Here is an 11,885-nt window from a genome sequence, read left to right as displayed (position 1 = left end):
AATTAACATGTCAATCACAATAAGTGGCTTAGTGGTAAGAGCGCAGACTGCGGTTTCCCAACCAACAAAAAAAATGCGGGAGGTCCTGAATTCGATACTTCGAGCTGGTGAGTCTGTTTGACCCCAATGGAAGGTCCTGAATTCGATGTTTCGAGCTGATAAGTTTATTTGACCCTAGCCACGAGTAAGATGAAATTCTCTATTCCCTCTCTGGGCAAAAAAAGATGGATAACCATAATTTGCCATAATTTGTCCTTCTTTTAGAAAAAGAAAAATAAAACCTAACATGTTTGTATATAATTAGTACAGAAAGTCATGTGACAGTATGCAAATCGTCATCTAAAAATTCCCATAAACAAAGGGGTGTGTTATCCACACACCATTTTTGCTTTTCACATCCTTGTTCATTTTGGTCCGTTGATCTTATTCAATTCATCCGATTCGACGGCAAAAAACCAAAAATGTGTAGGAGAAGTAAAAGAGGTGTCCTAGACAAAATGCTTGCTACACAAGCAGAAGGCCGGCAATGGAACTGGGAAGTACGAAACGAAGTCGTTTCAGCATATGAACGAAGAAACCAAAGAGCGCGCGCGCCAACAGAAGTAGCCAACAGAAGTAGGAAACGACGAGAGAGAGAGTCCAAGGGAAAAGGCTGGATTTTTTAGCGGCTTCCAATGGCTACTGCTTCCTTTATATCCTCCATTGGAGAATACGGGGCCGTTTGGGTGATGGGAAGCCAGTTTCAATGGAATCTTCTTCCACTTCTTCCAGATTCCGATTCCGGGACCTGCCGGAAATGGAGAACTCCACGCAGTCCGACACCGCCTCTGACTTGTCCTCCGTGTCCAGCGACGGAGAAGACGACGAGTCCGACCTTCAATCCATGACTGGAAAGGTCAGTTCTTTCTGTTCGTTTAATTGATTTAGTTGATTACTTTCTGTTTGGTTTCCGAGAAAATGTGAGGAAAAAGGTTCACTTAATATAATATGCTGTTGATTATAGGGAATTAAGCATCTGTGTTCAGAACTCTTGGAGCTAAAGGCTGCATCCGGCGAAGAATTTCACAAACACATCTTTTCGAATTATTCGGCCTTCGTCAGGTATAAACTTTTGTGGATAAATTTTTGAGTTTAATAAATTTGTAACAGTAGTGTGACAGTCACTCTAAAAAAGGGTCTAGGTATACATCTTTTCTAATTATTCAGCAGAGTATAAATTATGTATTTTAGAGAAAGTTTTGAGTATAAAGGTTGCACTTGATGCGATGACAAGTGCCTTTACCCATGAGCGGTAGGTCTCGGGTTCGAGACTTGGGAGCAGCCTCTCCATAAATGAGGGTAAGGCTAGCCGACATTCATCTCTCCCAGACCCTGCGTAAAGTGGGAGCTTGTGCACTTGGTACGACCTTTAGAGAAAGTTTTGAGTATGAAGGTTACATCGTCACATAATGTTATCAATCCATATGTTATAAAGTTATAAGACCATCTCCAACCCTTGGGCTAAAAGCCAAATTTTTTAGCCCGGAAAATTTAGCTTTTAGCTCATAAATAGATTTTTTGCTCCAACCCTTTTGGCCTAAAATTTTAGCACGGGATTATTAAAGAATAAACTTAGGCTAATTTTTTTCTTAAATTAACTTTAAAAAAAAATATTATGTAGACTATCGTAAATTAATTTTATGAACATTTTAATTTAAAAATATTTAAATTCCGATAAATATTGAAAATTCACTAAATCGATACATGAAACGTATGAAACATTATCGAAGAATATGAAAATCTATAATTTAGCTTTTAGCTCATAAATAGATTTTTTGCTCCAACCCTTTTGGCCTAAAATTTTAGCACGGGATTATTAAAGAATAAACTTAGGCTAATTTTTTTCTTAAATTAACTTTAAAAAAAAATATTATGTAGACTATCGTAAATTAATTTTATGAACATTTTAATTTAAAAATATTTAAATTCCGATAAATATTGAAAATTCACTAAATCGATACATGAAACGTATGAAACATTATCGAAGAATATGAAAATCATGATAGAGATGTATAAACACAAAATATATAAAACACATAAGACACACAGAACACATGTGAAACACATACAAAACACATGTGAAGGACATACAAAACACATGATAGATATGAAGCACACACAGAACACATGACACATGAAACACATACAAAATACATACAAAGCAAGCCTTCAACTTTCATCAATCTTTCAACTTTCACCAATCGGTCAACTTTCACCAAACTTTTAACTTTCACCAATCGACGGCAATGTACTCATATCATAACTTGTGGATTGGTAGCATTAGGTGGCGGTGTGACAGTTCTATTGAAAATTCTCTTTTTATTGTGCAATTATCTTTACTTATATGTAGTTTTTCTTAAGTTTGAAGTCAATCGCAATAGTGAATTGAGGTGAATATTTGTCAGCAAAAATAAGTGGGAATGTGTTTTATCTTTCATTTTTGTAGAATATTTGAAGAAGTAGGGCTTGTGGAAAATGAGTTGAAGCAACTGAAGAACCATGTAGTGACCCAAAAGAGGCTTGTAAGTGAACTTGCAGATGGCATATATTTGAAGGTTTTATCAAAGGAGACTATAGACTTGGTTTTTGAAGAACCCGAATTTTCGGAATTTTCAGAACCAGTTACCATCACCAACTTAGGGGATCATGCAAATGATGTTTTAGCAACCTTGGACACTCTCTTGTCTGAAAACAGAATCGATGAAGCATTGACCATCTTCGAATTAGAGGACGAGAATTTCCAGAGGTTGCAGTTTGAGGAGGGTCGCCCGTTGGATGAGCTGAGGTTATTTAGTACTGAAATTTCCGAGAGGAAGGCTTTGGTTACAATGCAGTTGACAATGGTGGCTGAAAATCCAAGAATAGCTGCGCCGGAACTTCAGAAAGCGCTGGTGGGGCTCTGCAGACTAGGTGACAGCCATCTCGCAACACAATTGTTGATCAAGTATTACCGTTCGCGCATTGCGTCTGGGACACTAAATTTGCAGGCTTCGAAATCGTTTTTGAATAGGGTTTATATCAGGGAGCTTTCAAAGTTTGTGTTCTCTATGATTTCTCAAGCAGCAAGAAGTTTTGTGATGTTATATGGGGAGACTTCTTCTTATGCATCAGAACTTATCCAGTGGGCTCGTAGAGAAACAAAATTGTTTGGTGCTTGTTTCGACAGGTATGTGAAATCCATATCAGAAATAAGTGGTGGATTGTCCACAGCAGTAGAAGCTGTGCAGTTTGCAATGTCTTTTTGCTCTTTGTTGGAAAGTCAGAGATTAGTGTTGCGGCCGTACTTGATCAACTACATTCGCCCTTGTATCGAAGAGGTTCTGCGTAAACACCTAGACCATTTTAAGAAAGTCGTCGATATCTTTACAGCAACTGATGCTTGGGTTTTGGGAAGATATCTTGTATCTGGAATCATGAATGAAGGGTGCTCTTCCATGGTTGTTGGCCAACAACCAGAATATTGCTTGCTCACAAACAGCGGCAGGAAGTTTGTAACGCTGCTGCAGGTATCATTTTTTCTTTGAATTGATTTTCGACAAAATCCCAGCAAAGTTTAGCTTTCTTGTATGATGTTTTTCTCACTCAACTTTTTCTTTCCCTTCCAGTCTATCACTTTAGATGTCACCCCATTAGTTTCCCTTCAAATCGAAGGATTAATCGTTAGCGGACTTATGAATCTCTTTAAAAAGTATGTAGACATCCTTGCGATAGCCATCAACTGTCAGGTGACTGTTAAAGAAAAAAGTAATCCAAGAATATACTTGGCCGAGTCAGTGCAGCAACAGGTTTCAATACTAGCCAATCTGTCATCGCTCGAGCAACTCTTCTCCAACATGGTTAGAAGTATCTTCAAGGGTGTCAGTGACATCAACTCTGAGTTAATGAAAACCCTTCCAGACAGTTATCAAGCGAAGGAACTTGATAGTTGTATCTCATTGATTCAGGAGGCTTCTAGTCGTCTCAGAGATCTTTATTGTGAGCAATTTATATGTAAAATTATGTCCCTAAGAAATAGTGACAACCTTACTCCCGAAAATTGCATTGACGACCAGGGTGAGTCTTGCGTGTTCCAGGGATTGATGCCCTCTCTTGCTTTTCAGGTGACTTTGCGAATCAGATAATTGTGCTGATTTTGTTTTCATTTAAATAACTTGAAGAGTAGTGTCACTATTCATCACTGTTTCAGCAATTTTCTTTTGATTTCCCCCAGAGTTACTAACTCCTATTGGTACAAAGCTTGTTGTTTGTGAACTAGATTATACGATGCTTATACGCCTTTGATTCTGATGTCTCATTATCAGGTACTGTTTTTAGAACTTCGGAAACTGGAAAAGCTTTCTGAAGACAATGTCTTTGAAATTGATTGGTTAATGGAGCTACTAAGGGAGCTCATAGAGGCCGTATTTGCTTGGATTCCAAACAACATAGAGATCTGGGATACCGATAGCGAGAATATGATGGAAGAGCATCCTTTCAACTCGAAGCAGGTCTCTGGTTCCATTTTGCTTTGCTTTCCCTTATGCTTCGAGAAGTGCTATCAACCGTGTGTACTAGTCCATTTTATCATCATCCTTGTTCATTCAATTTATTTCCTTTTGTTTATATTTCATGGAGCAGTTTGTTTTGGACGTGCAATTTCTGGTGGAAATCTCAGCGTATGGAGGATACTTCTCCAACAACCCTTTGTTTCTCATAAATCTCATGAAATCGGCCTTGCTTTCAGCTGGACTAGATCCAAAAAGGTATTGCTTGTGGCCATCTTTTTCACATGTGCTAACCGCAAAAATCATCATTTAGCATGCATCTGCAGCCATTCAAGAAAAGAATGCATTTTGGTTGATTTCTTAAAACAGTTTCATGACTCCTTTTGCGTAGAGATGTCAGCGAGGATGTATGGGCTATAGACTCTGCTGCCGAAGCAATCCAAAAGCTGCTGGAGATTGAGAATTCACAGTCACGTGTGGACCAAGAGCCTCTCTCTGAACTAGAATCAGGGGAGGAGGAACCATGCAAGTTCGCCACTGAATCTTTCCAGGATGATCGTAGTTCTTCAGAGGAGGATGCAGTAGTCACAGATGATTCAGAAGGCGTCTCCAATGCAGAATTGGAACCATTGAATGCAGAAGAACCATGCATGGAGAAGTTCAAGATTTCCACCGACTCTGTTCAGGATGATGCTTGTTCTTCAAATGAGAGTTTAGTAGCCACATATGGTTCGGAAGGTGCGCTTAATGCTGAATCAGAACCATTGGATACAGAACCATCTGCGGACCAATCCAAGAATCCGGCTAAGTCTTTTGCGGACAATGTTATAAGCTCTTTAGAAGATTATGCAGAGTCAGAGGAGGACGAAATGGCCACATATGATCCTGGATGCATGGAGAAGTCCGAAAATGCATCTGAATCTTTTCAGGAAGATGTTACAAGTTCTTTGGATGATTCTGTGGAACCGGAAGTTGCCATTAATGCTGAAACAGAATCGTTTGCTGAACCACGCACTGTTGAATCACAGCGCGTAACTGAGTCTTTCGAGGATGATGCTTTAAGTCCTTCAGAGGATGATGTGGTAGCCATGGACAAAGCTGAAGCTGCCTCTAGCGCAGAAACAACACCATTGATTAAAGAACCATGTCCTCAAACTAAGGTCTTCGAAAAAGCGTCTGACAATGCAGTTGATACGTTACAGATCATTGAAGAAACTAATGAACCATCTGCATAGTTGGCTGCGACGGACATCTATGAGGCCGTGGAGAAGAACGTTCCGGCAGAGGAAGGGAATGACGGTCAATGTGATGAACAGGCTATAAGAAAATAAAACAAATGACAGAAGCTTTTTTATTTATTTATGTATTGTATCAACAAATTGTGACAATGTTCAACCTAATTTACTTTAGAATCAGATGAAATTTGTGTGTTTATATTCAAGTAATTAACAATAAATATTAATCACAATCTTTACATTTTAAAGACACAAATTTCATTGAATAAAATAGCTTGTAAGTAAAATGTTTTATGTTCAAATCTCGTAAATGACAAAATTGGATACTGTTTTATTCTTCCACCTCTAATGTAAATATTATTGTATTAAGAAAAGCATTTTGAAAAAGAAATTTCTCATAGGATAATACTTGACATTTTACATATTTATTCCCTTTTTAATGATGACGTGACAATGATTCTACCATACAAACGTTATAATCATTCGAGTTTATTGTCCTTATTAGTATTAGGGTAATGTCTATTTTTTTAGAGATCCATATGTATCAAATAAATTGATAATTACCATTGTGACGAACTGTCAATTCATTGAATTCATATAAATGACTAAGCAACCTTTAAAATTAAATAAATATTTATATAAACAAATAATCATTATCAATTATGACGTTTTATTAAATATTAAACTAATAAAATAATATCTCGTCATCAAATATCAAATTAATAAGAACGAATCATGACCATCAGATGTGGGAGTGTCCCACGGCATGCGAAAGGCAATAAAAGCCAAGCTGAGAAATGAAATTACTCGCGAGATGTAGATATATCGGCGACATCTGACCAAAAAAAGAAAAGTCAAAATATCGGCAAGATCCAACAGCTTAGGCGGGAGTCTCTGAAAACTAAATCCGGAAAAGCGCGCGAGTTTGAAAAGTTACCGTTCGGCTCAAATCTATCACCCCGCCCATTTCCTCTTCCGCAGAGAAATCACTACTGTACACGTGTCCTCCGCCGCTCCAACACACCATCTGCAAAGACATCTAAATACTCCAAGCTCCTCCCGAAGAACTCTCACTTTTTAGTTCTCTCTGCAACTCTCTCAGAGTTTCCGACGCTCCGTTTCAATGGTGGACGCAAACCCTAACCGTAAATGCAGCGACAGTGGCAATACCAGGTCGATGATGAACCCGTGGGTTCTCCATTTCCAGAAACTGGGTCTCGAGCTCAAGTGCCCCCTCTGGTTCGATTCGCTCCCCTAAATTCCATTTCTTTTTTCAAGTTTTCAAGTTTTTACGTTTTCGAATTTTCGAATTTTATTTTGATTTATTTGAAGCAAACAGGCTTTATCTGAAATGGGTTTTGTATTTTTTGTGTTTTTATTGGTGGGTTCAGCTTGAATTTGCTTAATCGACCGACGTTGCTTCCATGCGATCACATTTTCTGCAAGTGCGTCTTCTCTCTCCCTCTCTCTCTTATTTTTTTCTCCTAATAATTGATCAATTTCTGTCTCAAGATTCTTACTTTAGGGTTTTTTTCTGTACTGGGTTTTTGAATTGCTTGCAGTTGCTGCATACCCAGTTCGAGTTGCCCGGTTTGTAAAGCTCAGGTTGCGGACCGAGGTATTTATTTTTTAGTTGAAGAAATTATATTTATTTATGGCTGAAATAGTTGTTTTTTTATGGATGTTCTTGCAAGGACATTATTTGATGAATTACCAAAACAGTTTATTGTGGAAACAAGTAATTAAAGCCAATTAATTTTATTTCTGATGCATTGGTTTTGTGGGCTGGTAGATCTCAGGCCTGTGCCGTTCATGGAAAACATAGTAGCGATCTACAAAAGCTTGGATGCGTCTTTCTGTGCCAATTTGTTCCAGCCTGTTTCTTCCGGTACAAGCTTAATGTGTAAATACACTTATTTGGAAGTTAATATGGTTTCTAAACTCTATGCAGACAATAATGTTTTAGCTTTGTGTGTTGGTTTTGATCAATGCAGATGTTAGAACCATTCTGGAGCAAAACCCTGTTTTGCCTAATATCAGTTTTGCTGGGAAAATGACTAAAGAACCATTTGACAATGACCAAGGAGGTAATTCAAACAGTGGGCAATCCATCTATTCATCGAGTGCTCATGAACGAGTTTGGGCTCCTTGTAGTCTGAATCGTTCTGTAGCTGATGGAGTTGGCAACAATGACAATGTAGATAAGTGTAGCATGCCAATAGATGCTGATGGCAAGGTATTAGATTTTGCTAGAAGCGGAGTGGGAAATCCCAATTCACAACCAACAAGTTCTCAAATAAGAGCTGGTGGACTCGACGAGTGCATGACTGTAGTAGGAGACATGAATCATGCAGCACAGTCATTGCCCAACAGTCCTCCTTCATTTGGTGATGCCAAATGTTCAGATAATGATAGCTGTGGTCGGCGCTGTGAGCAAGTAAGGATTTAATGGTTTCTTAATTTACTAATGCCATAAATTTTACTGTCTTATGATGAGATTAATTATATATATTTTTATGTAATGCTTTCTTCAGATTTCAGAAAATTCTTTGGTCAGGAGATCGATCAGCAAAATTGATGATGGTAGAGCAGGGCAGAAAAGACATGATAGTTGTGCAACTGAAATTGATGGTCATTTAAGAAAGAAAATAAAGTATGAGCCAGTTTTAGAGACTTATTCTGAGCTTGAACATAAGTTCAGTACACCACCTAATGAATCATTCACAAAGAGAACAATTTGTGTATTTTGCCAGTCTTCTATGATCTCGGAGGTTAGTTATGTTAATCTTTGTGGCTTTTTACATACACAGTAAGTTGGTAACATATAACTCAGTTGAATTGATGAAATATTTCAGGTTACAGGGCCAATGTTGCATTATTCTAAAGAGAGACTGGTAGAGGGAGATGAGGCAAATGCTTCAAATGTCATACATGTTCACAGAATATGCATTGATTGGTATGTTCAAGCAGTAATGATGATAATTTTGGTCTAGCGTAGTTAGCGATGTCTAGTCCATATATGGGTGTTTTCTCTTTCTGAAAGATACTCTTGATTTTCATACTTTTCAATTATACAGAAAATATTCTGTATTTTCAAAGATGGGCATATAATGTATGTTATGTTTCCTGTGCATATAAAATGAAACAAATTTTATATTAAAAAAAACACAAAATCCTCTCTACTGAACCTTTTGACTTTAGTGTTTCTGCTCATCACAATCAATGGCATTAAGTTACTATGTTAGCAATAATAATTTTCTTAGTTACTTTCTGTTTTTGGAATCTTTGTCTGATTTCTATAACTGTAAGAACATTATTGTCAGTTCACTTTTACCTATTCAATAACATGATTGCTATTTTACTTTGATCTATTTGTTGTTAATCACCTTATGTGCTACTAGCCTACTAGATAAACATATTATGGATTTTGAAATTCAGGGCACCACAAGTGTATTTCGAAGGTGAAAATGTTAAGGGATTGAAGGCAGAAGTCTCAAGGGGTGCAAAGCTAAAATGCACCAAATGTGGGCTAAAGGGAGCAGCTTTGGGATGCTTTGTAAAGTCCTGCCGGAGAAGCTATCATGTTACCTGTGCAACTGAAATTTCTAAATGTCGCTGGGACAAGGTATTTATTATCTTCTTTTACATGTAGTAGCATATATTTGTAATCAACTTCTTTCTCATGCCCTTTTGTTGTTATACCTTTTAGATTATTTAATATAATTTGTTTTGGTGGCCAATGTCTGTTAAGCCTTAAATAATAGTTAACGTTGTCTTTTTGAACATTATATAGGAAAACTTTCTGCTGCTATGTCCAGCTCATCGTTCAACTAAATTTCCCGGTGAGAAGTCAAATTATGGGAAGCCCAAGTAAGACATCATTCTCTTGTTGAAGCAAGTAGAATTCCTGTATTTTAGTCCCTATATTTAACTCTTGGCTCTTCAAGCTCAATATATTTTATTTACTACTGTTAGTCTGTACAAAGAAAAGGCTTGGAAAGTTTTTTTTTTTTTTTTTCTTAGTAATATTGCCGTTGGATATTACTTCTTTCTTTCAATGTTTAATTTGATATCTGATTTTCTCTCATTCTGCACACAGAATCTGTCCCCAGTCCAACAGTTTGGAAGCTGCAAATGAAATGAATCAATGGATTATATGCCCATCCGGTTTGTCTTCTGAAGAAAAGGTTAGTCGAAAAGAATTTCTCCTCTCATTAGTCACTTGGTTCCATGTTGTCATGAAGACTTGGAAAGTTGTCTTTAGATAATCTTAGAAAATATCTCTCCAACAACATTGATCCCTTCTTTTCTTTGCTTTCATTGACCTGGCTGTGGTCCAATTATCATTTTGTTTTCACTCTATATAATCTGCATGAAAACAAGCATTGTGGAAAATGGTAATCTGTGATTTAATTTTAATAACATTATGCTGTTTGTAGTCCGTAAAGGCTTATCTCTAGATGGATAACATATACGAGAACATTGTTGAGATGGATTGGAGAACTAAAGCTTCTGGTTTCTGGGCCTCGAGGTCTCCCAATTGAATAAATCTGTCATGCCAACTTTTTATTTTATTTTATTATTTTATTTTGTGGTGTACAGAACATGTTGTACTGTATAAACTTATTATCTTGGTTGCTGTATCAGAAACTTATTATTTCTCTAAATGGTGCAGCTTCTTTTAGTCAAGTTTGCCAAGAAGACTGGTGCAACTGTGTCCAAGACCTGGAGACCAAATGTTACACATTTGATTGCAGCCCTGGATGGGGACGGTGCATATGTCAGGACATTCAAAACTTGCATGGCCATTTTGGCTGGAAGATGGATTCTGAAAATTGACTGTAAGCTATACCCAGATATTCTGCCTTGCTGCTATAATTACATTTTCTATGAATGACTATTGACTAAATTACGACCTGTGTTTAAAAAAATGTGCACTTTTTTTACTGAGGTGTTTTATAATTGTGTTTTATCACCTAACCTGACTGTCCCTTGTTTTCTCTTTGTTGATGGGTGTAGGGGTAAAAGCATGCATGGAAGCCACAGATCATGTGAATGAAGAACCATATGAAGTTAGTCTTGATAACTATGGATGCTGTGATGGCCCAAAAACTGGCAGGCTTCGGGCAACAAACAATGTAAGTTCCTCTGATGAATACTTTGTGCAAATGCATTAACTATTATCTTCTTGAGCACCTCCATTGATACATCTGTCCAACTAAAATGTCTGCCCGATAATCTATTTTTTAGTTCTTGGTACCATGTCATGAATATAAGACAATAATTTCATCAAGTCCTCCTCGGTGGGCAGTTTATGCATTTTTAAACTTTAATGTTCACATTAGAAAAAGGAAAATAAGAACGCTCGAGGGCACAAAGTCAGATTGTATGAATTGAACTTAAATAATGTCATTGCGTGCTTCTCCATTACCATGCTTATGCTATATGGTCAACTTCAAGCACCTTTCCTTTTAGTTTTCTATTCAATTATGCAAATCTTTGGTAACTAACTGATCTTAGTTATTGGATTATTTCCTTTGCAGGATCCGAAACTCTTTAATGGTTTGAGTTTCTATTTTGCTGGTGATTTTTTACTGGATAGAAAGGAAGATCTTCAAGATTTGATCATTGTAGCAGGAGGCACTGTTTTCAACAGCTCAGAAGAAGTGATGGAACGAAGTTGTCTTGAACATACAGCTTCAAGGACGCTAGTTGTATACAACCTCGACCCACCAGAAGGTTGCAAGTTGGGGGAAGAAGTTTCAATCCTTTGGAAACGGTCAAATGAGGCCCAGGATATAGCTGCGAAAATTGGATCACAAATCATCGGTCACACATGGCTCTTGGAATCAATTGCAAGATGCGAGTTACAGCCTTTTGTCTGTTGACAAAACATTCAATGCAATAGTCTGTGATAGATTGTATTCGTAGTATTGTGCTTGGATAGGGATCTGTTTGATAAGATGTTGATGTCCTGCATGTAGATTTTAGTTTGTAGCTAGGTTTATGCATTCTCTACGGCATTTTCTTCGATGTCCCTACAAAAGTGATTCAGATGCCTTTAAAGATGTGTATTCTCCTGTGTAGACAATTTTTAAGTTCCTGATAAGTTTTTGTTGTTCATATC

The 11,885-nt window shown here is 37.3% G+C and overlaps 2 protein-coding genes across 2 annotated transcripts; both read left to right on the top strand.

Moving 5' to 3' along the window:
• The first annotated feature begins 549 nt into the window (after positions 1 to 549).
• Positions 550 to 5,957, top strand: LOC126621547 (exocyst complex component EXO84B-like). Its single transcript, XM_050290072.1, has 7 exons — positions 550 to 895; positions 1,004 to 1,101; positions 2,486 to 3,545; positions 3,645 to 4,139; positions 4,341 to 4,526; positions 4,657 to 4,781; positions 4,915 to 5,957. The coding sequence occupies exons 1-7, from the start codon at positions 746 to 748 to the stop codon at positions 5,756 to 5,758; spliced, it is 2,958 nt and encodes a 985-aa protein (XP_050146029.1). The 5' UTR covers positions 550 to 745; the 3' UTR covers positions 5,759 to 5,957.
• A 779-nt stretch (positions 5,958 to 6,736) lies between these two features.
• LOC126624441 (BRCA1-associated RING domain protein 1-like) lies at positions 6,737 to 11,881 on the top strand. Its single transcript, XM_050293504.1, has 13 exons — positions 6,737 to 6,997; positions 7,150 to 7,203; positions 7,321 to 7,376; positions 7,551 to 7,646; positions 7,753 to 8,195; positions 8,293 to 8,529; positions 8,614 to 8,714; positions 9,197 to 9,383; positions 9,552 to 9,628; positions 9,858 to 9,945; positions 10,434 to 10,599; positions 10,778 to 10,896; positions 11,302 to 11,881. Exons 1-13 carry the CDS (start codon positions 6,882 to 6,884, stop codon positions 11,644 to 11,646), a joined length of 2,085 nt encoding a protein of 694 aa, XP_050149461.1. The 5' UTR covers positions 6,737 to 6,881; the 3' UTR covers positions 11,647 to 11,881.
• Positions 11,882 to 11,885: the final 4 nt, after the last annotated feature.

This window comes from Malus sylvestris, chromosome 5 (assembly GCF_916048215.2).
Source record: "Malus sylvestris chromosome 5, drMalSylv7.2, whole genome shotgun sequence".
Classification (NCBI taxonomy): domain Eukaryota; kingdom Viridiplantae; phylum Streptophyta; class Magnoliopsida; order Rosales; family Rosaceae; genus Malus; species Malus sylvestris.
The sequence above is the reverse complement of the archived record's forward strand: the minus strand, read 5'-3'. Positions and strand labels throughout refer to the sequence as shown.